A 23,597-nucleotide genomic window follows, 5' to 3' on the forward strand; every position below is an offset into this window, starting at 1 on the left:
GTTCCCTTTCATGGGGGTTCATTCAAAAACCTAAGATCATGACATACTGTTCCATCACTTCATGGCAAATAGATGGGGAAAACAATGGAAACAGTGACAGATTTTATTTTTTTGGGCACCAAAATCACTGCAGATAGTGACTGCAGCCATGAAATTAAAAGACGTTTGCTCCTTGGAAGAAAAGCTATGACCAACCTAGACAGTATGTTAAAAAGCAGAGACATTACTTTTACAACAAGTCCGTACAGTTAAAGCTACCATTTTTCCAGGAGTCATGTATGGATGTGACAGTTGGACCATAAAGGAGGCTGAGTGCTGAAGAATTGATGCTTTTGAACTGTGGTGTTGGGGAAGACTCGAGAGACCCTTGGACTGTGAGGAGATCCAACCAGTCAATCCTTAAGGAAATCAGGCCTGAATTTTCATTGGAAGGACTGATGTTGAAGCTGAAACTCCAATACTTTGGCCATCTGATGCAGAGAGTTGACTCATTGGAAAAGTCCCTGATGCTGAGAAAGATTGAAGGCAGGAGGAGAAGGAGATGACAGAGGATGAGATGGTTGGATGGCATCACTGATCCAGTAAACATGAGTTTGAGCAAGCTCTGGGAGATGGTGAAGGACAGGGAAACCTGGCAAGCTGCAGTCCATGGGGTCACAAAGAGTCAAACACGACTGGACGACTTAACAACAATGGGTCCCATGAAAAGTGGAGGATAAAAAGACACTTATTTAAGTGTTCTAAAGCACTGTTACTCTTAGAGGCTCATGGAGAGATCTGGGAAAGTGGCATCCAAGTCCATAAGCTGGTCTACTCAAATTCCAGATCCAGTTCAGCCAGAACACTTACTCCACTTGCTACTGACTGGTTGCAATTTTCCTTGGACACTAGAAAGCTTAGAACCATACTTGTGACCTATCCCTAGCAAACCAAAAGGACCTTACATGATGCATTTTGCATACAACACAGCTGGTTTTACCATTCTCTCTCCCTCAGTTTTCTTTTGTGCTATTATTCTCTGTACTTATTTTAATTGATCCTACTGCACGTATTTATATAAGCTACTTTAAATCCCTTCTTCTGGAATAAAACAGGTATAAATTAATGTTCGTTAATAAGAGTTTGATGAGGATCCATTCCTTCAGCAATAAGGATAATGAAATAAGAGTCAGCAGCAATAAGAGTCAATGAAAACTACTTCAGACAGAATCACCATAATAGATTGTCACCTGGTCTGTGTTCACCACCAATGTACATGCCAAATCTTGAAATGGAGAGAAAGCTAGACAAAATGGGGTTAGGAAATCCTATCTCTATAAATCATCTGAACCATCATAAAATACTTGTTTGGACAATGCTTCACTCCCCGCCCCCACCACCCCCCGCCCCAAACCTATGATTTCTGTTCTCAAAGTTTATGATACAGCACACGCACATTTTAAGCATCTCAGCTCACACACTGAGGGGGAGTATATCACAGCTGTTGACAGTGCAGACGCTGTTGCTAGATGCCTGGGTTTGAATCCCAGATCTGCCACTGAATTGTGGCTAAGTACTTAACCATTCTGCATTTCAATAAATCCTATCTACAAAGTAACGATAATAATAGTACCTACCTCATTGGGCTGGTGTAAGGATTAAATAACACATGTTCTATAACATTTAAAACTGTGCCAGAGCACATACAGGGATCTCAGAAATGTTAGTTATTATTAGTGATATGAGAGTGGGGGGAGCACTGCCTTGAGCTTGAAACAGCATCTTAAGTTTCTGGATAAACACCTGAGGAATGATTAAAGACTTTGCCTCTGACCACTTCTGAGAACAGGTCAAAAACTCTGGTTTATCTAGATCTTTTGCGTGGCTACTCTTCCCCGTGCTTTTCTAGAGGCAGAATTACGCGATGGAAAGAAGAGGTGGGCAACCAACCTTTCTGAGCCTCAATGTTTCTTTGTCCCTCTCTTCTACATACTAGATGTGGCAGAAGCTGAAGGCACAAAGATAAACTGGGTTTACCGTGTAGCTCACAGTCGAGTGTAGGAGATAAATGCAAAGACAATCACACGGTAGAATGATTAAGCAATATAATGAAGGTATTTTTCTTGTTGTTAAATGCACTGTGGAAAACAGTATCCACAGAATTTAAGACGTAAGGTATGTGAAAGAGATCTAAAGAAAGCAGACAGCGGGACCCATGTAAAATATTTTTATTGCTGACCTTCCTAAGGCCCACTTCAATTTATTTCATCCACGGACACTTGGCAACCAACCTTGTGGAACCGTTGGATTACAAAACCCTTTACTTGCAAAGTCAAACTTTTCCAGTAGAATAATCCCTTCTCGTTTTCCAAACGGACAAACCCAGCTTCAAACACGGGTAACAGCAGTCCACGTTTCCCGCTTACTGAAAACGAGGAATTACTTGCCAAATCAGGGACTGAAACCAAGGAAAGAAAAGCGAGGCGGGAACAGCCACAAGCGCGTCTGCGTAGCGCCGGGCCCGGCCAGCTGGGAGGAGGGAGGGTCAGCACTGCCTACGCGCGCTCTGCGTAATGGGAGCTTCCCCAGCGCAGCAAACCCTGGGAGCCTCCGGGGCGCCTGCGCAGCCGCTGAGATTCAGCGCAGTGGAACTGGCGAGGAACCGCGTCGCACCTGCGCGAGGGGGGCGGTGCGGCGCGGCGGTGGTGGTGGCGGGAGAACCGAGTCCAGTGCGATTGCGCGAGGGCGGGGGGAGGGGGGGCAGGGGGCGAGTGAGGCGGGGCCGCGCGGGGAGTACGCCGTGCGCCTGCGCCGGGGGCTGCGTGGCGCGGTGGCGGGGCCGGGCGGTGTGGAGTGAGTGGCGCTGCGGGTGGGGCCGTCGGCGGCGCTGGTGAGCTTTGCGGAGTTGGGCGGTGCCGAGGAGGAGGAGGAGGAGGTGGCGGCGGCGGCGGCTGCGGCGGCGGCTGGGTCTGACGCGGCCCGGTTCGTGGGGGGCTCCACTTGTTTATTTATTTATTTATCGTGGGTGCCTCCGAGTGTGTGCCAGCTCCACTGCTAGGTGGGGAGGGGGTGGGGGGAGGGCCCGGGGGAAGGGGGAGCTGGAGCTGGGGTCGAAACGCCGCGTGACTTGTAGGTGAGGGCACGCCGAGCGGTCGCCGCAGACTCCGCCGCCGAGAAGCCCTTGTTCCCGCTGCCGGGAAGGAGCGTCTGGTGCCGACAAGATGGCGGACGGGGAGCTGAACGTGGACAGTCTCATTACCCGACTGCTGGAGGGTGAGTCGGGGCCCGGCGGGCCGCGGGGAGGGGACGCTCTCCTTTACCTCTCCTGGTCCCTCGGGGTCTGGAGCCTGGGGGAAACCGCCCCCCTTGCCGCCCGCTTCCCTGCTTTTCCCGCCCCGAGGCGGCCGCCGAGGATGGGGGCGAAGAAGCTGGTGGGCCGGGGGAGCGGCCTCCGGGACGGAGGCCGGGCGAGAGGGGCTGTCCCCGCGGGCGGGCAGTGCCCCGCGGACCTTCGGGGACCCGCACGGCGGCGCGCGGCCGGGGCGCGGGTTGACCCTTCCCAGGAGGAGGGGGCCGGGATGCGTGCTCCGATGCATTGTATGCCCGCGGAATGTGTGTTTCTCCTCAGTTCTCTTTGTGCCTGGCCCTTGGCTGCCTCCGGATTCTTGTTCTGGGAGTGAAAAAAAAAATTTTTTTTTTTTAAATCTCCCTGGGAAAACGGATCTGTTCAGCAAATTTTACATGATCCTACAGGGCGAACTGTTCAGGGATAAGATAACACTAGCGAGAGCTGAGTACCTCCCATGTCTAATTTAGCTTTAAAAAATGGTAAAACAAGTCTGACCGAGCCGAAGAAGCACGCCAGAAATATGTGGACACACGTTTGCTGTAGGGATTGGTTTTCGGATTTGAGAATTTTAACAGGTTTGAGCAGGATTTAATTTCTGCACAAACTTAGAAAAGGTCGATTGTAAAGCCTCTGTTGTGTTTAAAAGGGTCTTTACAAGTCTTCGCAGCTTTTGAAGTTTCTGGGCCCTTCTGTTTTTTGTTTTGGATAGTTTTATGTTAGAGTTCGGGATTGAGGGAGAAGGAAGAGATGGAGAGGCCAGGATATTACTCAAAGTCCTTCGCGGTCTTCTGCCCGCGAATGCCTTTACCCCCAACATTTGCGTCATCACTAACTGCTTTGTGAATGTGTAGGAAAAAAATTAACCCATTAAAAAAAAGATTTAGAGTCCTCTCTCTCAGAAACCGTGGCAGGATTACATAGACGTTGTTACTTGCTTTCAAACTTCTTGAAGATAATTGTTTTTCACAGTGAAACAGTATGTACTTACTGTGATGGAAAAGCATCACAGAAGATTGTATGATTGGGGGGCGGAAGGGAGGGCGCTGGTTCCTTGCTTTGGCTGAAGTGTGAGTATCTCATCAGTTTCTGTGTGTACCGGTTGTGTAACAGACTACAGTATACAGTATATTTGCTACAGATGTGAAAGTCTTCCAGCAGTGTGAGACTGAGTGTCTTTTAAGACTGACTAGGAAGCAAAGTTTTACCAGGAACTCTTATTTGCTTTTTCCTTTACTATCAAATTATTCCTGGGAGGCCCCCTGGTGCCTGCAGTTAGTGTTCACTGTTTAAGACTGGATTTTAACAGATGTGAACATCTTGCTGGGTGTGAGACATTTGCTTTGGGGGAAAATTTTTTTTTTTAATTATTTGTTGTTTGTTCTGAGAGGGAAATGTAGCTGTTTAAAATTTTAATATCTTGTTAACTTTGGGAGAAGTTTATGCTCACCATGAACTTGGCTTGTAAATTTAAATATTTAAAAATCTGATGCTTGTCTCCAACTTCTTCAGTTTTATTTTTCATATACTTCTTTATATACTTTATAGGCATAAGACAAGATAGACTTATGTATTTTTGAATGTTTGATGTGGGTCGTCTTAAGTCATGGTTTTATGATTATACATAATTAAGAAACTTCACTCATGGATTGTTCGAGGTTACTAGAAAAAAGATATGGTGGGGGAAATAGGCTAAGTGATTGTTTTTGTGAATTTGAATTCTATCAATGTTCGGTTCTGGTTTTTGATGATCGTTTTCCAGACATTTTCCCCTTTTAAATTAGCAAGAATTTATTGACCTGCTTTGTGCCAGTCACCAGGAATGCAAAGACAAGACACTGTCTCTTCATTCAGGAAATTCCCAATTTAAACAAGTGATTTTCAAGCTTTTGCAGCCTGCTCTCTGTCAGTAAAGGGTACCATTACTTGCTTCTTAATCCTGGGAAGTATATTTAGTTTTGACAGTGCCTCCCTGGGATTCTTAAATTCTCCAGGCTCCTTTCTCCTTTGCAAAATCTAGACCTGTCCAAAGACATCCAAAGCAGACTTGGATTTTCTAGTAAGTAATTATTTTAGTCTTGAAATAATTTTTTTTAGTCTCCAAATAAAAATCACGTGGTTTTCAGTGACATTACATGCTAATTAAATTTAACTCAAATTCAAGTGAGGTTGCTTAGCAGAATAGCTATAGTTAAATTTTTGGTTTGTCTTTAGTATTAAATGAAAGTACAGGACTTGATCAGCAAAACTTTCTCATTTTAAAATGTTGATTGTAGTTCCATAACATAGTCTCGATTTTTTTTTTCTTTTTATTGCATCAAATTACCAGTCAGTTATAACACTTTTAGTATAAATTTTATGAGTTGCTTTGTGTTTTCTTAGGTGGGCAAATCATGTGAATTTCCAAAGCACCATTTACATTTAATTTTTTTTGTTACTATTTAATGCATAACAGTATACTAATTTATTGTTTGGACAGTGCATATTCCTCCAATATATTTTCTTCGTTAAGTTTTACTTACTACAAAGCCAGAGATTCCTACCACTCTCTGTAGTGACCCTGCTACTACATTGTTGTGGGTTTATCATCGTGCTTTTGACTGGTTGTTTAAATTGAAGCTAGTTTCTGTGAGTATCCTGAGAAATCCACTAAAAGCTTTTTTACTTTGATGAGCAGTTCCAAAAGGACTTAGGATGGCAGTGGGAGTATAGAGCAATCACCTGGGGAGCTTTATTCAGTCTGTCAATGTTGAGTTTAGTTTGGAGGAGTTGAAATAGGATGAGTAGAATCTACTTGTTTGGGAATCTGCTTCCCAGTGGTTAAGACTGTGCTAGCTCTGTTCCCAAATACAGACATGATCCAAGTGTTTAAAAACTGGGCTATATCAGCTGATGATAACTAACATGTGCCCGTTATATATATTATATCATATATTTGATTATTATGTATGTGTATCATGTACATTTAAAACTGTGAGTGTCTGGGATATGCTTTTCTGATTATAAAAATAAGCATTCTTATTCTTACAGGAAAGAATTTCTTATATGAAACAGTGAAGAATTAAAACTAAAGTCCTCCCCATAATCCCATGATCCAGAGATAACTTGTTGAAATTTCAATGCATTTTTCTTTCAGATACTTTACATTTTTAGAATATTGTTTATATAGCTTTATGAGTTAATTTTTAAAAATTTTCTTGCAGTTTTTTTTTACTTTGCTACAAAGCTAAACTTAATATTACAAGATAAATTGTAGAATATTAGTATCATATTAGTAGACTATTAGCAAAAACTTAACATGACAGAATATGATTGTGTTTATATTTTTGGCCCTCTCTTTATGAAAATCTTGGGATGCGTGTATTCTTGTTTTGTTTTTAAATCCGTTTTTAACTTAATCACAACTTATCAGATGTCTAAATTTGTGGAACTGCTGTGATCATTTTTAGTTAAGCTGGAAGACTAAGCAAATAGGAAGTTTACCTCTTTTGTGTCCTTTTGAAAGTTAAGCAAAGGACTGGATTTGAAAAATGAAGATTAATGAAACCATATTAAAGCCCCCCCCCCCCCCCCCCTTTTTAAAGCTTTATTGTTGTTTTTTTGGCTGCACCATGCAGCTTGTGGAATATTAGTTCCCCAGCCAGGAATTGAATCCTGGTCCCCTGCATTGAAAGCACTGTGCCTCCAATCACTGGATCGCCAGGGAATTCCCAAGTCTCTCCTTTCTCCTTTTTAAATAATATTTTTATTGAGATACAACTCACATACCATGCAATTTCACCTTTTGAATTGTATAAATCAGTGGTTGTATATTCACAGAGTTGTGTAACCCATCAGTCACCACCATCACCATTAGAAAGTTCTCCCCACCATTCTCAAACACACCCCTGTTCTCGTTAGCTGACAAGTCCCTTTTCCCTTCACTCCTCTCCAGCACTAGGTTACCCCTAATCTACTTTGTGTGGATTTTGCCTGTTCTAGACATTTCATGTGAATGAAATAATGCATTATGTGGTCTCTTGTGATTGGCTTTTTAATGTTTTGCAAGTGCATGTATATTGAAGCATGTGTCAGTATTTCGTTCCTTTTATGGCTAAACAATATTTCTTTGTATGACTGTACCACATTTTAATTTGTCCGTTTGTCACTTGATGGACATTTGAGTTGTTTCCTGCTTTGGGCTGTTGTGAAAAATATTGTTATGGATGTTTATGTACAAGTGTTTGTGTGGGCATATGTTTTCATTTCCCTTGGGTGATATAACTGGGAGTGGAATTCCTTTGTCAATGGGTAACTCTGTTTAACCTTTTGAGGAACTGCCAAACTGTTTAAAGCTTCTTTTCTGATTCAGTTGTTTAATTATGACCCAGCAGTCTAAAGGTTAGGCAGTTTGAAGGAAGTGCTAGTTGATCTTGGCAACCTCAGCTTCTACAGGGCAAGTGTTTGTGTCTAAATCCAAGGCCAGGTCTCTTGAAAACAGCAGGTTGAGGAATAGGGGAGATAGGCTGAAGGTTGCTTTCTCTCCTCTTGCTTCTTTTTAGGTGAAAAGCTGGAGAAGGCGTAAAGATGGTTCATTGTTCAGAGATTGAGCGATTAAGTGGTTTTCCTGTTAGTTCCAGGTGAGGGAAATTTTGATGGTTTGAAGAAGTAGTCCAGGGTGTTATTATTTTATTTGAATGCAGGGCTTTTCTGATAAATGTCCAAATCCAAGATTAGGATTTATTGGGATTTAGAAATCTATTTACATTTGAGTCTAGAGACAGGATTATATTAAGATTTAGGATTAGTGAGGAAGATAGTAAATTTTATCAAGTATTTTTTTTCCTCTGTTGTCTTATTATCCACATTTATTGTTTTAATAGAATATCTGTTCTAATATCCTATGTTCTCAAGCAACTCTAACAGGTAAAATAATGCAGCTGTTAAGAATGTCAAAATATTTAGAAATAATGAAAATCTCAGTTTCTGAAACAAAGGTTATCTTAGAAGTCTTGGACTCTAGGGATGCAAGAAGAAATGGTTTGCAAATGTCAGTAGGCGTAGCATGGTGTGGTGGTGGAGGATATGGATTCACAGTTGAATCTTCTAGGATTTAATTTTGAGTCAGTACAAATGTATACCCTTGGGCAGCAGTCACTGCTCTAGTGGCTAGAAGTAGTCATTTCAAGGCTTACTGTTTCTGGGAAAAAATAGAGGATCAGGAAGACGGGAAGCAGAAAGAGATGGAGGTTACAACTCTCTTTTTGAAAACTCTCCACCTTCCCCCAAGATTGAATATGGTTACCTTTGAAGTCTTGGTTATTAGTAGGTGAAATGCATTTTTTTTTTTAACACCTCATCCTCTGTAATACACTGCACCTCAGATTTTCCTCTGTTAGATAAAATGAAAATGTTTTAATAGAAATTAAGTCCTTATTCCACAATTAGAGCTGGGGGGGCTAAAAATGCAGAAATTCATTCTGAAGTTAAGTTTGTGTAAATAGCCAGTAGGCACTAGCTTGATAGAGGAATTGAGTACCTGGTCTAGGTGGGTACTTGCCATACATAGGGAACATAGATAAAGGATAGGGACAATTGTCCTTTAATCTGCCTATCCACCTGTATGTAGCAAAGTGATTTATGAGGGCATATATAACCTTTCTAATAATCACTGACCTCAGGGCCCTCCCTTCCCAAATTTTCCTGCTTCTGTGTAAAGACTAGGTTTATTTCATCATAAAAGAGTTTAAGCCTTGGACTGTTCCTCAGACCATGCCTAAGTTCCCATCTAGTCAGTTACCAAACTATTGATAGAAACATTTTCTTGATTTGAGTGCTTGCCTAACACGTTTTAACTTTTCCCTTAATCCTGCTACCTATTTTCAACATTTAAAGAAATCAAGTTACTTTTCCCCATAAAAGAAATTTAAGGACTGCTATTACTATAGCTTTCTCTAATGTTGTACTTAGCAGTTATGACTCTTTTATTTTAAATGGAGAACTGAGAAGGAAACTTTATAGGTACTTTTAGGTTTTTCTGTGATATTTGAATAGTTATCAAATAATTGAGCCAAAGTAGTGAAAGAAAATGACTAGGCTTCTGAGTGGAAGTGAAAGATCTAAAGTTATATAATGACAGAAAGGAATGTAATTTATGAACATCAGACCTTAGCTGCAATTGTTATGTGAATCCTAAATAATAAAATCAGGTGTACATTTGTTTACTCAAGGTATATCTAAGTATTGATACATACTGATACTTGTTAAAAGATACAGGTTCTGCATGTGTTACAATTTCAGCTTATCCCCAGTTTCTTCTGTATTTTGAGGATGATAATGGGTACCTGCTTCATAATGTATCTGTAAAAATTAAACTGGTAAAACACTTTGAACATAATAAAAGCTCCGAAAATGTTAGTGTTCTTGTTTAGTGTAAACCTGAGCCAAGATGAAGTATGAAAGGGCTTCTTAATGCTGGTGAGCCCTGGACCCTCTCCACAGTAATTTTTGAGAAGGCTTATTTCTAGTGAGGATCTAACAGATGTGCGTTGTTTGTTGCATACAACCACACATTGTTCTGCTTGTATGTGTAAAACATTTCTTTCCTATTACTCTTATTTGGCATTTATAATCTGGTTTGACATATTAATGTTGCTGCTGAGGGGGAGAGATATTTCTGGGCAGAATAAAGTGGTGAAAGGTGATTTAAGGAGTTTTGATATTTGCTTTCTTTTGATTAGGGGCTAGAGAGCAGTGGATTTCAAACTTTGAATCTTGAGACTACTTTATACTCATAAAAAAACTGAGGACAAGAATTTTCGTGTGAGTTGTTTATCAGTTACTGTTAGAAATTAAAACTAAGAACTTAAAATTTTGATAACTAAGAACTTAAAATTTTGATAACCTGTTCACTTTACATATGTAGAGTTTGCTTTCTGCAACAGAAATATTAGGGATCAGCACATTTATTAAATGTCTAGCTTTGTAGAAGACAGCAGAATTCTCATACCTGCTTTGCTTTAGTTTGTTTTGATAACATTGTTTTGGTTGAAGTATATGAAAAAAATCTGTATTTTTACAGATAAAGTGGAAAAGAAAGGAGTATTTTTAAAGCATTTATAGATAATGGTGGATATTCTTTAATAGTATAATAGAAATTGACAAGTGGTAATTTCTTAAAGGTTAGTTGTAGAATCTGAAATGTTCTCTTACATCAAAATTCATTGATCTATCTTGCATTTTAAATGGATCTTACAAATGATTTTGTAACATGCACTGTTTATTTTAAGGTGATTTATGCAGATGTTCCAAGTTGACACATTTTATACAACATTAAAGAATCACATTTGTTAATTTAGAATAAGGTATCAGACAAGTCCATAGTATGAAGAAGCTGTCAAATTCGTGGTGCTGGATACAAAGTTTCCAAAATTTTAATTTTCACTAGCTACAAATGCTGTCAATTGTTTCATTTGAAATGACAGGCTCACTTTGTTCATTTTCAAGCATATCTGTTAAATATCTTGAGTGAGTAACCACAGTTTGTTAGTTGTGCTTTCAGCAAAAGAGATGTTCTGTGGGAAAAAAGGTAGCTAGCTTTGGTACTTCAACAGTCACTCTAGAGCTTTTCTTGACGACAGCCATTGTACTTGAATATACAACAGGAATGCTTCATGGATACTTTACATTTCCTCATGCAGAATATTAGAAAGATGTATACTCTGGTGGAGATTTAATAAAATTCATCATTTTTACTGCTTAAGGGCATTTTAAATTGAAACTGGATCTTTCTGTTTCACTGTAAGTGCATGGCACTGACTTGGTTTCTGCTCAGGTGCCTGCGTTTTAATCATCATTGTTTTCACCATGCATATGTCAATGCAGTGAAAAAGAGGATCACACTCTGAGAACCCACAGGCCTACGGCTCTATTCCTGAAATGTCTAGCCTGCCCCTGTATCTGTTAAGTTTTCTTCTTTATTCTTTTTTCATTATCTGTTTGTTTACTAGTGTACCTGAAATGATACAGCGATTCACAGACCCCTCTGAGAAATCATGAAAGCCCTGGGCCTTCTTCGAAAAATATGCATGTTTATATACACAGTATTACAGATGGGGGGTTACAGAACTCCTGAAGGCCATCTGTAGACTCAAATCACATTAATTATTACGATCAGGCAAACTTAAAAGATAAATTAAAATTATGGCAGCTGCCTAGTTCTTTAATTTAAAACCAAAATTCCACATTCTAGCCAATTGTAAAAATTTTACGTTTTTAAGTTAACTTTGCTGTTTAGCATGTAACATTGAATGAATCATTTTAGTAGGGTAGAAATTAAAATATTAAAGGTTAATGAAGATTACTAAGATTTCATGGGGCAAGTATAGTAGTGGAATTATTCCCTTGACATTCTGTTTCAGAGAAGAGTTATTAGTAAAAACTTGCTGGGAAAAATAGCATGTTGTCATTGAAAAATAAAATTTAGCCTACACACAACACAGACATACATATCACACACCGTTTGTAATTTAAGAGACAAACCTGCATTGAAAAGATTTTTAAAAGAATTTGAAGTATAGTGATTGAGTATAATTTTTTGCAGTCATGAGAAGAAGGGACTTCTTTTAGGGGAGAAGACAACATTTTGCTTAATTGAGATTCAAAGTTGGTGTTCTGTATCATCAAAGTCAACTGGAAGTGTTCATCTACTGTTGATCTATAATGAGATTTTATGTATTTTATCTGGGAAGCTGTCTTAACACAGATAGGTAGGTAGTGCCAAAACTGTCAATCCACAAGCATATGGTTTTAGTTAAGTGATTTTAGTCATCACTTGGAAGGTATTCATAGGATTTTATTAGTTCTCTCTTAATATTTGTGTTTTAGCATTACAGATTAATCAATTCCAGTGAAAGGTTAGGTGGAAGCTCCTCACCTGCACAAGTAAATGAATTTTGATATATTTTGCATTAGCAATAAGATCTGATGAATGCTGTTAGAACTGTGGTTTGAGCTTAGAAAATAGTATTCAGTACAAAACCAGGAGGGAGTAAAAATCTCACTTGCTTTAACTTTTGGCAGCCCTGAAACTGTATAAAGCAACCTGACATTTGCTTGTGACCCAGGCAACATTAGTTGTTAAAGTGACTTAGCATAGTATGTGTTTCACATACAAAGTTTTTTGTTTTGGGGATTTTTTTGCATTTTAATTTTAGGTTTTAATTGAGAAACATTATTAGGTTTGTAATAAAATCTAATTTATAAAACCTGCTCTCTGTTTGATAGTAGTGATTGGGGGTTACTCTTCCCATTCAGAAAAATTTCAGTATCAGCCCCAAGCCTTAAAAAAAAAAAAAAAAATCAGTAAAACTTCATCAGTACTGAACTACTGAACTGTTCTGTGGTAGGGCAAGTCAGAATATTCAGCTTTTGTTTCTCACAAGCATTTGTGGAACTGACAGTGGTTAGGTTTATGAGAGCTAATGAAGTATATACCATTGGTATTGCTGGTTCAACAGTGTGATTAGAATCTTTCCACTCAGTAACTGCACCATAAATTTTAAATAGCTTCAATTTTTACAGGCTTTTTAAAATTATCCAACTAAGTCATTTTCTGCTCCATGCGTAGTTTTACCTCCATCATTGTTTTGGGTTGGTTTGTTGGCTTCTTTGGGAAAGAAATTTTGTTTTAGGCCACACAGTGTGGACTGTGCATCTTAGTTCCCCCACCAGGGTTTAAACTACGTTGCTCCCCACCCCCACCCCACTCCCTGCCGTGGAAGCATGGAGTATTAACTACTGAACGTCCAGGGAAGTCCCTCTTTGAAAATATTCTTGCCTGTGGTTGTTCCACTCATACTGTTCATAGAGGTTAACTTTTCCATCATTTCAAATTCAGTATTGGCTCTTCAAATAAGCAACAAATAAGTATTGGCAATATCTGTGAACTCATCAAGAGCCAACAAAACCACTCAAAATTGTTTTTTTTTTAAACTGATTATTGATGTTGCTTCCAATGTTGTCAACTCTTCAAGAGCTGTTTTTATAGAAAGACTTCAATAAATATAGTTTGGGGACATATTTCTTTGACTTTTCCAAACAAACATGATTTAATTAAGTCACCATTAGTAAATGGCTTTCCTTGCTTGCTAATACATTAATCAGTTGGAAACTTACTTTCATTGCAGCCTCATTTCTATTCTTGTGAAGAAATTCTGCTGTGATGAGATTCCATTTAAATTTTTTTAAAAAGTTTTGTTACTTTCCTGTGAGTTGGGAGTGTTGTGATGAGTGCTCAGTTTCCTAATGTTAACACATATTTTATTTTAGCTGGAAAGTCATAAATATAATGCCTGGTAGTCTCATTCAGTAACAAAATAACCTACACTCCATTATGCCTTAGACATTCACATTCTACTTTTCTTCCTTTGACATGATGAGTATACACTAGTAATAAAAGTAAAATAAAATGGCACTCAAGACATTGTTGAGTAATAGCTGTATCTCTGCAATTTCTAGAACCTTGGGAAACAATGCAAAGCCATGAGGGTACCCCATGTAGTCACTGCCACAGCTACTCAACTCTGCCATTGTAGCGTGAAAGTACCTGTAGGTATTGATAATACATAAATGAATTAGAGTGGTTCTGTTCCAGAAAAACTTCTTTTATGAATGCTAACATTTGAATTTCATGTAATTTTTATGTGTCACAACGTATTATTTTTTCCCACCTCCCCCACCAATTGGTATTAAAAATATATAAAGGACCAAATTTGACCTTGGACCTTAGTGTTTTCCCCCCTTTCAGTTGTAAACATGATTTTGCAGAAAGATTGCTTTATCAGGAGTCAGGATACCTTGGTGCTCACATCTAAGTTGCATGACTGATTCATTGACATAATGTATGGGGTTATGGCGCTTAATGTCTAGTCCTTGGCAAGGTATTCCTCAAAATTCTTTATAAAATCATATGAATTTCTAGTATATACCCAATAATCATATTTTGTGTACTTACTATTTTCACTTGAGCAGAGGATTTTGATCTTTAAGAGAAAAGAAGTTCACCAGTCACTCCTAGAGGCATAGAGGAATAGACTCCAAATAAACAGTGGCAATCTTACTGAACTAAAGAGGAGAGGTGGAAGTCTGGGGCAACTAAAGCAGTTGAAACTTAAGTCCTAAAGAGAAGAGAATCACATAGACTCTAACCTCAGAATCTGTAGTCGAGTCCCCCTAAAGTCATTGACTTCTAAGATACACACATGCAAGAGAAGATTGTAAGAAACCCAGAAGAATCTGAGCAGAGATTCCAGCGTTGTCCAGTACCCTCGTGGCAAAAGTTGAAGTTCAGACTTAACAAAGTAAGAGAGACTATATTGTACCCTGAGTTTTCCATTGAGACCTCCATTATGGTCAAGATTGAGAGCAAAATGAAATAGACCAGCCCTCAAGAAAATGTGGGTGCATTATTGCCATGCTTTCTGCTGCTAAAGGAAACAACCCTCTATGGAGAAGATGTCATAAAAAAACTAGTACAATTACTCATCCATAATCAAGTATGTCATTCAGTGAAATAGTACAGGAATGCTAACATGATCAATTGACCAAAAAAAAAAAAAAAAAAGGAGGGAAAAAAGGTATAAATCCACCTTATATAATTCATATATTAGAGATGTCACATAGACTTTAAGATAACTGATTTAATATGCTCAAAGTAAAGAGGAAAGGAAAAATTTTATCAGAGACCTGGAAACTATAACCAAAAAAATATGTTAACTAAAATTAAGAATTTGGTAGTTGTGTTTACACACCAGCAAATTAGAAACAGCAGTATAGAGGAGTAGTAAACTAGGGAGAAATAGCTGCATGGAAATTCTGCAGTGCCGAGAGAGAAAAAATAAAGGGGGGATACAGAAAGAAGACAATGGAAAAGTTTAACATGTCACCTCACACCTGTCAGAATGGCTGTTATCAAAAAGAGAACAAATAACAAGTGTTGACAAGGATATGGATGAAAGGAAACGCTGGTGCACTGTTGGGGGTGGGGAGTAAATTGATGCAGCCACTACAGAAAACAGAATGGAGGTTCCTCAAAATATTAAAAACAGAACTACTGTAGGATCCAGCAGTTCCACTTCTGGGTATATATCTAAAGAAAATAGAAACACTAATTTGAAAAGACATATGCACCTCTGTGTTCTTTGCAGCATTTTTTCCAATAGCCAAAATGTGGAAACAGTCTTAAGTGCACTTTATCCAGTGAATGGATAAAGAAGATATGGTGTGTGTGTTTGTGTTGTGGACTATTGGCCATAAAAAAGAATGAAATCTTGTCATTAGTGACAACAGAAATGGACCTAGAGAGTATTTTGCTAATAAGTGAAATAAGTCAGACAAACAAAGGCAAATACTAGATGATTTCACTTGCATGTGGAAGCTAAAATAACAGAACAGGTGAACAAACGAAACAGAAACACAGTCATAGATAGAACAAACAGATGGTGCCAGGGAGTGGGGGCTAAGAGAGATAGATGAGGAAGGTTAAGAGGTACAAACATCTCGGTTGAAAAATAAATGAGTCAAGAGTGTGAAATGTAGTTTGGGGAATACAGTCAGTACCTTTCTATGGTGACAGATGGAAGCTAATAGTGATCATTTTGAAATGTATAGAAATATCTAATCACTCACTGTGTTGTACCAGGAACTAACACTGTTGTAGGTCAAGTATACTTCAAAAACAAACTTGTAGGAAACAAAGGTCAGATTTGTGGTTACCAGAGGAGGGGAGTTGATTGAAGGTAGTCAGAAGGTACAAACTTCCAGTTATGAGGTATATACTGGGTATGAAATATACAACATGATGGTTATAATCAACACTGCTGTATCTTCTATATGAAAGCTGTTCAGAGAGTAGATCCCAGGGAGTTGTCTGGCAGCCCAGGGCTTAGGACTCTGCACTTTCACTGCAGAGGGCCCAGGTTCAGTCCCTGATGGGGGACCTAAGATCCCACAAGCTACATGCATAGCCATAAAAGAGAAAGAGTGGAACCTGGGAGTTCTTATCACAAGAGAAAAAAGCTTTTTTTTCTGTTTTGTTTCTATGTGAGATGATGGCTATTCACTAAACTTAATAGTGATAATCATTTTGTGGTATTCTCCTTAAACTTATGCAAAGGTGTATGCCAATTATATCTCAATAGAATTGGAAGGAAAGAAAATTTAAATTGGGAGAAAAAGAATTTTGACCTTTATTCCAAAGCATACACAAAATTAATTTAAGGTAGGTTATTGAATGATTTAGGCTAAACAATAAAGTATCTTAAAGGTTTAAAAGGAAACATAAGGAAATACTTCAGAGAAGGCAAACATTTCTTGAACCTGATGTAAGACACACACCCAAAAAAAAAAAAATTTAAGATGGATTTAAATACATTAACATATCAGTTTATTAAAGGTAACATTAAGAGAATAAAATTTTCTTGGGCTCCAAAATCGCTGCAGATAGTGACTGCAGCCATGAAATTAAAAGACACTTTGTCCTTGGAAGAAAAGCTATGACCAACCTGGACAGCATATTGAAAAGCAGAGACATTGCTGACGAAGGTCCACCTAGTTAAAGCTATGGTTTTTTCAGTAGTCGTGTATGGATGTGAGAGTTGGACCATAAAGAAAGCTGAGTGCAGAAGAATTGATGCTTTTGAACTGTGATGATGGAGACGACTCTTGAGAGTCCCTTGGAGTGCAAGGAGATCCAACCAGTCCATCCTAAAGGAGATCAGTCCTGAATATTCATTGGAAGGACTGATGCTGAAGCTGAAATGCCAATAGTTTGGCCACCTGATGCAAAGAACTGACTCATTGGAAAAGACCCTGATGCTGGGAAAGATTGAAGGCAGGAGAAGAAAGGGACAACAGAGGATGAGGTGATTGGATGGCATCACTGACTTGACGGACATGAGTTTGAGCAAGCTCCAGGAGTTGGTGGTGGACAGGGAAGCCTGGCGTGCTACAGTCCAAGGGTTCGCAAAGAGTCCGATGTGACTGAGCAACTGAACTGAAACTGGGAGAAGATACTTACAATATAGCCAACAAAGAATTCATCTGGAATATGTAAAGAATTCCTACAAATCAATTAAGTCCAGTTTTAAAGAATGAACAAAAGACTTAAAATGAACTTCACACAAAAAAAGGATGTCCCAGTGGCCTATTAAGCATAATGCAAACCAAAATCTCACTGAATATCACTACACCCAACAAATTGACTAAAATTGTTGACAAAGAGGTAGAGCAGCATTGCTGGTGGGACTGTAAATTGGTTTAACCACTCTAGGGAACTGGTGGATCTGCTTCTTAATAAAGCTAAGTCTTCCTGTGACCCAGCAATCCTCCTGTTATATGTATACCAAGAAATATGCATGAATATTCATAGCATTCATAATAACGTCAAACAGAAAATGACCCAAATAGAGTAGATAAATATATTTTGGTGTATTCGTATGAGAAAATACTTCAAATGGCTGCTAAATACAACATGCATGAATCTCACAGATGACAGTGAACAAAAGAGTGTATACTATTTATAAATTTATATTATAAATCTCCATTTATCTAAAATTCAAAAACAGGTTAGACTAATCTATGCTGAAAGAAATAAGAATAGTAACCTGGGGCATTATCATTGAATGGTTAGGGCTTAAGGGAGCCTTGGGCTGCTGGAAGTATTCTGTGTCTTGATCTGGGTGGTGGTTACCTAGGTGTATACATAAAGTGTACTTTATATAATAGCTCAATCGATTTTTAAACAGTAATAGTTCAGTAAATATTTGCTGTAACAAAATTTTCACCTGGCTTGCACTTTTCACCTGCTGAAAAATTTTTTTTTTCTGGGAAATTTTTGACTTAAAAAATTTTATGTGGTGGACTAGAAAAGAGTATTAACTTTGAGTTTGAAGACCTTGTTCTCAATTCCTTTCTACTGCTTTTTACTCCTCTAGTAATCTTGTGCAAATTATTTTAATCTCTCTGTTATTGTAGAATGTAGGTAGTAACTTCCCTTTTTAATTCCCGGGAAACCAAAGGATTAAATGAGATGATCGATGTGAAGTTGCTTGGCACTAAATTAATTATGCAGCTATATAGTATCTTCATAATTTAAAGACACTTGGGTCTAGGTTCATAAACCCAAATTCTGTAATTCCTCAAAAATATTGTGATAATGATCTAGTTCCCCCATGTAACAGATTGCCTTGATTTATTCCTTTTTATCAGATAACTGAGAATTTTGAAGTGTTCTTGGAAGTCTTAGAGTCTGCACTGGTGGAAGCATGACTTTTGCATTGAAGACAGTGGGATTGCCCTGAGCCATCTACCCTACTCTCCCAGTCATTTTGCTGATGTATTCCTAAAATTTGGTCACATGTCAGAAGCTTAGCCTTTGGAAGAACCTTTAGCTTCTCTAAACTTCATCAACTTTTAGAAGTGATTGATTATGAAAGTTGCTGTTTTATTTGCCTGTGGAGGGTAGGGGAGCTATTACCAATTACAATTTTAAGGAAGTACTAATTGCAAGGTATCTCCTAACTTTTAGAGATATTAATTGGGGGGAAGAAAAAGAATGCAGTGAAACACAAGAGGTTTTGGTAAATTTTTAGTTGTGGATTAGCATGACTTAAAAGTTGAAGCATTTTTAGCCCTGTAGAAATGTTAGTTGAAGTGTACCTAATAGTAACTTAAATTACTTACATGGGAGGCCAGAATTAAAGATGGAGCTTACAGAGGAAATAAAGCAAATATGAGATAAAATATTCACCACTGGAATTTAGACACTTTAACACATCAAAGTGACCCACACTAGTAGTCTTAATTTGCTTAATAATCATTGTCATCAAATTAAAACTAAATTTTGATAACCAAGAAGTGTTTTATTACTACAGAATCACAGCAGAAATTGTGGAAACTTCTGTGAGAGCCCAAAATACTTTGTCTTGTCCATTGCTGTTATCTCTATAAATACTTTGAGGTGTGTGTTTGTCATCTGAAAACCCCCAGAAACCTTTAATCCTTCAAGGAGAATACTTTTTACCTCCTAAAACTAAAATAGATAGGTATTTGATGCACTGATGGTAAAAGTTTTTTTGTAATCATCATTTCCCACATTTAAATTTTTGTACCAAGATTAATAATTGTTCATATTGCAAGGGGTTGAATCTAAGCTAGTATTTTAGATACTTAGCAGAAGATAAAAAGTTGTGTCTTTCTTCATCTTTAAAAAATTCAAATGTTTACAGAAAGTAGGTAATTGATTGAGAACTAATACTTACTGTAGAAGTAAGGCTAAGTTCCCATAGTAAAAGCAGTTCTGATCATTGTTTGAATTTCAGAAATGGTCTCACTGTCAAAACACATTTCAATATTGTCTCTATGTTATATTACTATATTAATAGATTATATATATGAATAGGCTTTTGTAGGGTTAGAGGCTTTTTTTTTTTTTTTTTTTTTTCTTTTTTAGCCTCTTTCAACTTGACAAAGGTATCAGCAATTTTTAGCCAGAAATGTATGGACTAAAATGTAAATGTGAAGTCATGGGGGTATATAAAAATGTAGTCTCTGTTTTCTTTAATAAATGCTTTTTCAAAGTAACATTGGCAGCTCGCAGTGTATTTAAAGAGAAAGAGCCAGTAGGGAAGGTAATAATGAGAGGGAATGATTACAAGTTCAGTTCAACATGGCAAGGGCTTCCCTTGTGGCTCAGCTGGTAAAGAATCTGCCTGCATTGTGGGAGACCTGGGTTTGATCCCTGGGTTGGGGAGATCCCCAGGAGAAAGGAAAGGCTACCCACTCCAGTATTCCAGCCTGGAGAATTCCATGGATGACTGAGCGACTTTCACTTCATTTTCAGTAGGGCAAATAAGGGAATTTTCCATGGATCATTCCTCCCCACTCCATCCCAGAAGTTACTGGGAACCGTATTAATTAATGAGTTTTAGTCACTTGAGCTGCAAGGCCTCAAGTTGACCACTGGAGAACAAAGAAGACCACATTTCCATGACAGCAGCCTTAAGGAGCATTGGAAACCAGCAACAGTGAAGATAGAAGTCAAAGATCATGGGATAACCTACTATTAGCCATGGAACACAACAGGGTATCTGGTAGTTTGCTGCTTATGTGAATCTTCTGATATTTAGAATATAGGCATGACTCCTATTTTTAGAATTAATATTTTATGAATAAATTTTAGAAAACTGACCATTTTATTTACTGTTTACCAGTACGAGGATGTCGTCCAGGAAAAATTGTACAGATGACTGAAGCAGAAGTTAGGGGCTTATGTATCAAGTCTCGGGAGATCTTTCTCAGCCAGCCTATTCTTTTGGAGTTGGAAGCACCACTGAAAATTTGTGGTATGTAAATGGGTAAAGTTGGAAACAATCTCTTTTGAATCCACTGCACTGAAGATGAGTTAGACAAAACATCTAAAAAGTTTTGTGAAAAAAAGGTTTGCTAGGTTTTATTACATACAATTGTAGAAGTTGAGACTTTGAGAAAATGACAAGTTAGCGATGAGAAGAAAATGTTGATTATATATACAGCAGATTAAAAGATTGCTGGTCACACTGTACAAAGAGTTCTTAGAAATAAGAAAAAGACAATGCAATAAAAAAAAATTGAGTGGGAGCAGATTGTAGAAGAGATTCAAATGACCAGTAAACATCAGATCCTCAGACTCACTAGTAATCAGTGAGATGCAATTTGAAAACAAATCTGGGACTCTGATGAAATTGGGGGGAAAAAATGTCAAAAATTGTTACCTATTGTTATCAAGGATATGGATTTGAGTACACAGGTATAGAATTTTGGGGATCGATATGGCAGTATCATGGTCTTCTAACTTAGTTTTGATTGTTTTTGTTTATTTTGAAGATTATATAACTATGCAATTTGTATTTGATCTTTTCAAGTCTTACAGTGGCTTTTGGCCAAAGGCAAAAACTTAAACCTTAAGTTCACATATTGTTGCAGTCAGAAAAACTGTTGGCACAGAAAAGCATTTTTCTATAGTTTATGAAACCATAGGATGTAGTATATATAATGTATTGTACTGACTTTTGGTTTCATAATGCAGTTTTTCTTTTAGTAGTTGTTAGTATTTATCACATAGCTTTTATGAACTTAACCAGCAGCTTTTGAAGAGATAGTTGAAATTATGTGGAAATGATCAGTCCTTCTATGAATTTAAATGAAGCAGTTTAAAAGTCATCTTAAAATTTAAGTGACTCAATAGTCTCAACAAGATAATCTTTACATGCTTTCATACAGAAATAATTTGCAAGTAATAGAAGTTATTTATACTAAATATTTCTTAAGTTTTTGCTGTTCGCTCACTACTAGGCATAAAAAAAAGTGGACCTAAGTTAAATTACCAGATAATGAATGTAACTGTATTAGTATATAACAAATTACCCCTAAACTTTGTGACTTAACAACATTACTTTATCATGTCACAGTGTCTGTGGGGTAAAAATTCAGGCAGAGCTTAGCTGGATCCTCTGGTTTTGAGTCTCACAAGACTACCGTCAAGATGCCATCTGGGCCTGTAATCATCTCAAGGCCCAATTGTGAAAGGATTCAGTTCCTTATGGGCCAGTGGACTGAAGACCTCAGTTCCTAGCGAGCTGTTGGCCCATGGCCTCCTTTAGTTCTTTATTAGGTGTGCTTCTCCATAAGGCAGCTTCATCATCGAGCATGAGAGAAGGCAAGAGAAAGCGCAAGCAAAATGGGAAGCTAAAATCTTTTGTAACCCAGTCTCAGAAGTGATGGGCCATCTCACTTTTGCTGTATCTTTGTTAGAAGTAAGTCACTAGTTACAGCTCGCATTCAGGAGAGAGGATTACATAAGGGTATAAACATTATGAATCATTTCATAGAAGCTGCTTTACCACAGTAACCGTAAACTTTCTGAAACTGGCTTTTTCTGTTTTTAGGAGATATTCATGGACAGTATACAGATTTACTGCGATTATTTGAATATGGGGGTTTCCCCCCAGAAGCCAACTATCTTTTCTTAGGAGATTATGTGGACAGAGGAAAGCAGTCTTTGGAAACAATCTGCTTGCTGTTGGCTTATAAAATCAAATATCCAGAAAACTTCTTTCTCTTAAGAGGAAACCATGAGTGTGCTAGCATCAATCGCATTTATGGATTCTATGATGAATGTAAGTAAAAATAAAACCATTTCTTTTTAATTGGAAAATTCTCTAATATTTTCTGTTTCAGAAGAGTTCTTTCAGGAGTTTAAAAAAAATATGATCAAGCAGAAGCCCAAGAAGAGAGGCTTTCATGGAAGAGGAACCTGAAACTGGGAAACATGTTATTAGTTAAATAGGTTCCTTAGGATCTCCTCAGTCATATTGTTTCAGGTTGACTGCAGCTTACTTGGCTGAAAGGCCCTCTTATAATTAGTTTATGTAGTAAAAATATCCAAGTGGAACAGAGGTCACTATAGATAGTAAGTAGCCTGTTTCTAGTCTCCATTAAAGTTGTAGTTTTCTTGTGATATGATGAAAACTCTTATTGAGCATGTGTCACAAAAAAATACTGAGAAGTTCTATGAAATTATTTAGATTTGAAGTTTATTAGAATTTTAATCTGTACCTATAAGGATGTTGCGTATTCTGGGATGTTCTTGTTTTGTTTTACTCTTTTTCATCAATAAGAAATCACTGGTTTGCTGTTGTGGTATTTCCGAGTATTACAGATGACCCTGTTACATTTGACTTTGGTCTTTTTGCTTTTGGTTAGGTTATGGAAGTGAGTGGGCTTCCCTAGGTTGGGAAGATCCCCTGAAGAAGGGAATGGCAACCCACTTAAGTATTCTTGCTTGGAGAATTCCATGGATAGAGGAGCCTGGTAGGCTACAGTCCATGGGGTTGCAAAGAGTTGACAACGACTGAGCAACTAACTTAACAAGAGAGTGAATGAACCTATGTTTGATTAATTAAAACTTAGAACCAATTAACAATGATTTTCAAATGGAATTTTTTTTTCAGTGCTGAATTCTCCGTTAGAATCTGTTTTTGCTTTTTTCCTTACTTAATTATGGTAGAGCTATTAGAACCCCTATCTCTTTGATTCATGTAATCATTTATTTGACAAACTTTTGAGGATGTATTATATGCCAGCTACTATTCTAAATACTAGGAATGCAGCAGTGCTCCAAAGAGATGATCTCTATTCTTACGGAGTTTACATTCTAGTCGGAATGATTTTATATTGCATTTTTATTTCCAAGGTG

The 23,597-nt window shown here is 37.9% G+C and overlaps 1 protein-coding gene across 2 annotated transcripts in view; it reads left to right on the forward strand.

The window, feature by feature from the left end:
• Positions 1–2,764: 2,764 nt before the first annotated feature.
• Positions 2,765–23,597, forward strand: part of PPP1CB (protein phosphatase 1 catalytic subunit beta) — a 34,908-nt gene continuing 14,075 nt past the window's right edge. Inside the window, exons 1-4 of one of the 2 annotated variants that reach the window (XM_065928921.1) lie at positions 2,765–2,869; positions 3,113–3,252; positions 20,575–20,706; positions 22,288–22,518. In XM_065928921.1, coding sequence (XP_065784993.1) covers positions 3,201–3,252; positions 20,575–20,706; positions 22,288–22,518 — 415 coding nt within the window. In that variant the 5' untranslated portion in view covers positions 2,765–2,869; positions 3,113–3,200. Of the gene's footprint in view, positions 2,962–3,112; positions 3,253–20,574; positions 20,707–22,287; positions 22,519–23,597 lie in introns of both variants that reach the window. The other variant, XM_065928920.1, reaches the window with a different exon arrangement.

This window comes from Muntiacus reevesi, chromosome 3 (genome assembly GCF_963930625.1).
Source record: "Muntiacus reevesi chromosome 3, mMunRee1.1, whole genome shotgun sequence".
NCBI lineage: Eukaryota > Metazoa > Chordata > Mammalia > Artiodactyla > Cervidae > Muntiacus > Muntiacus reevesi.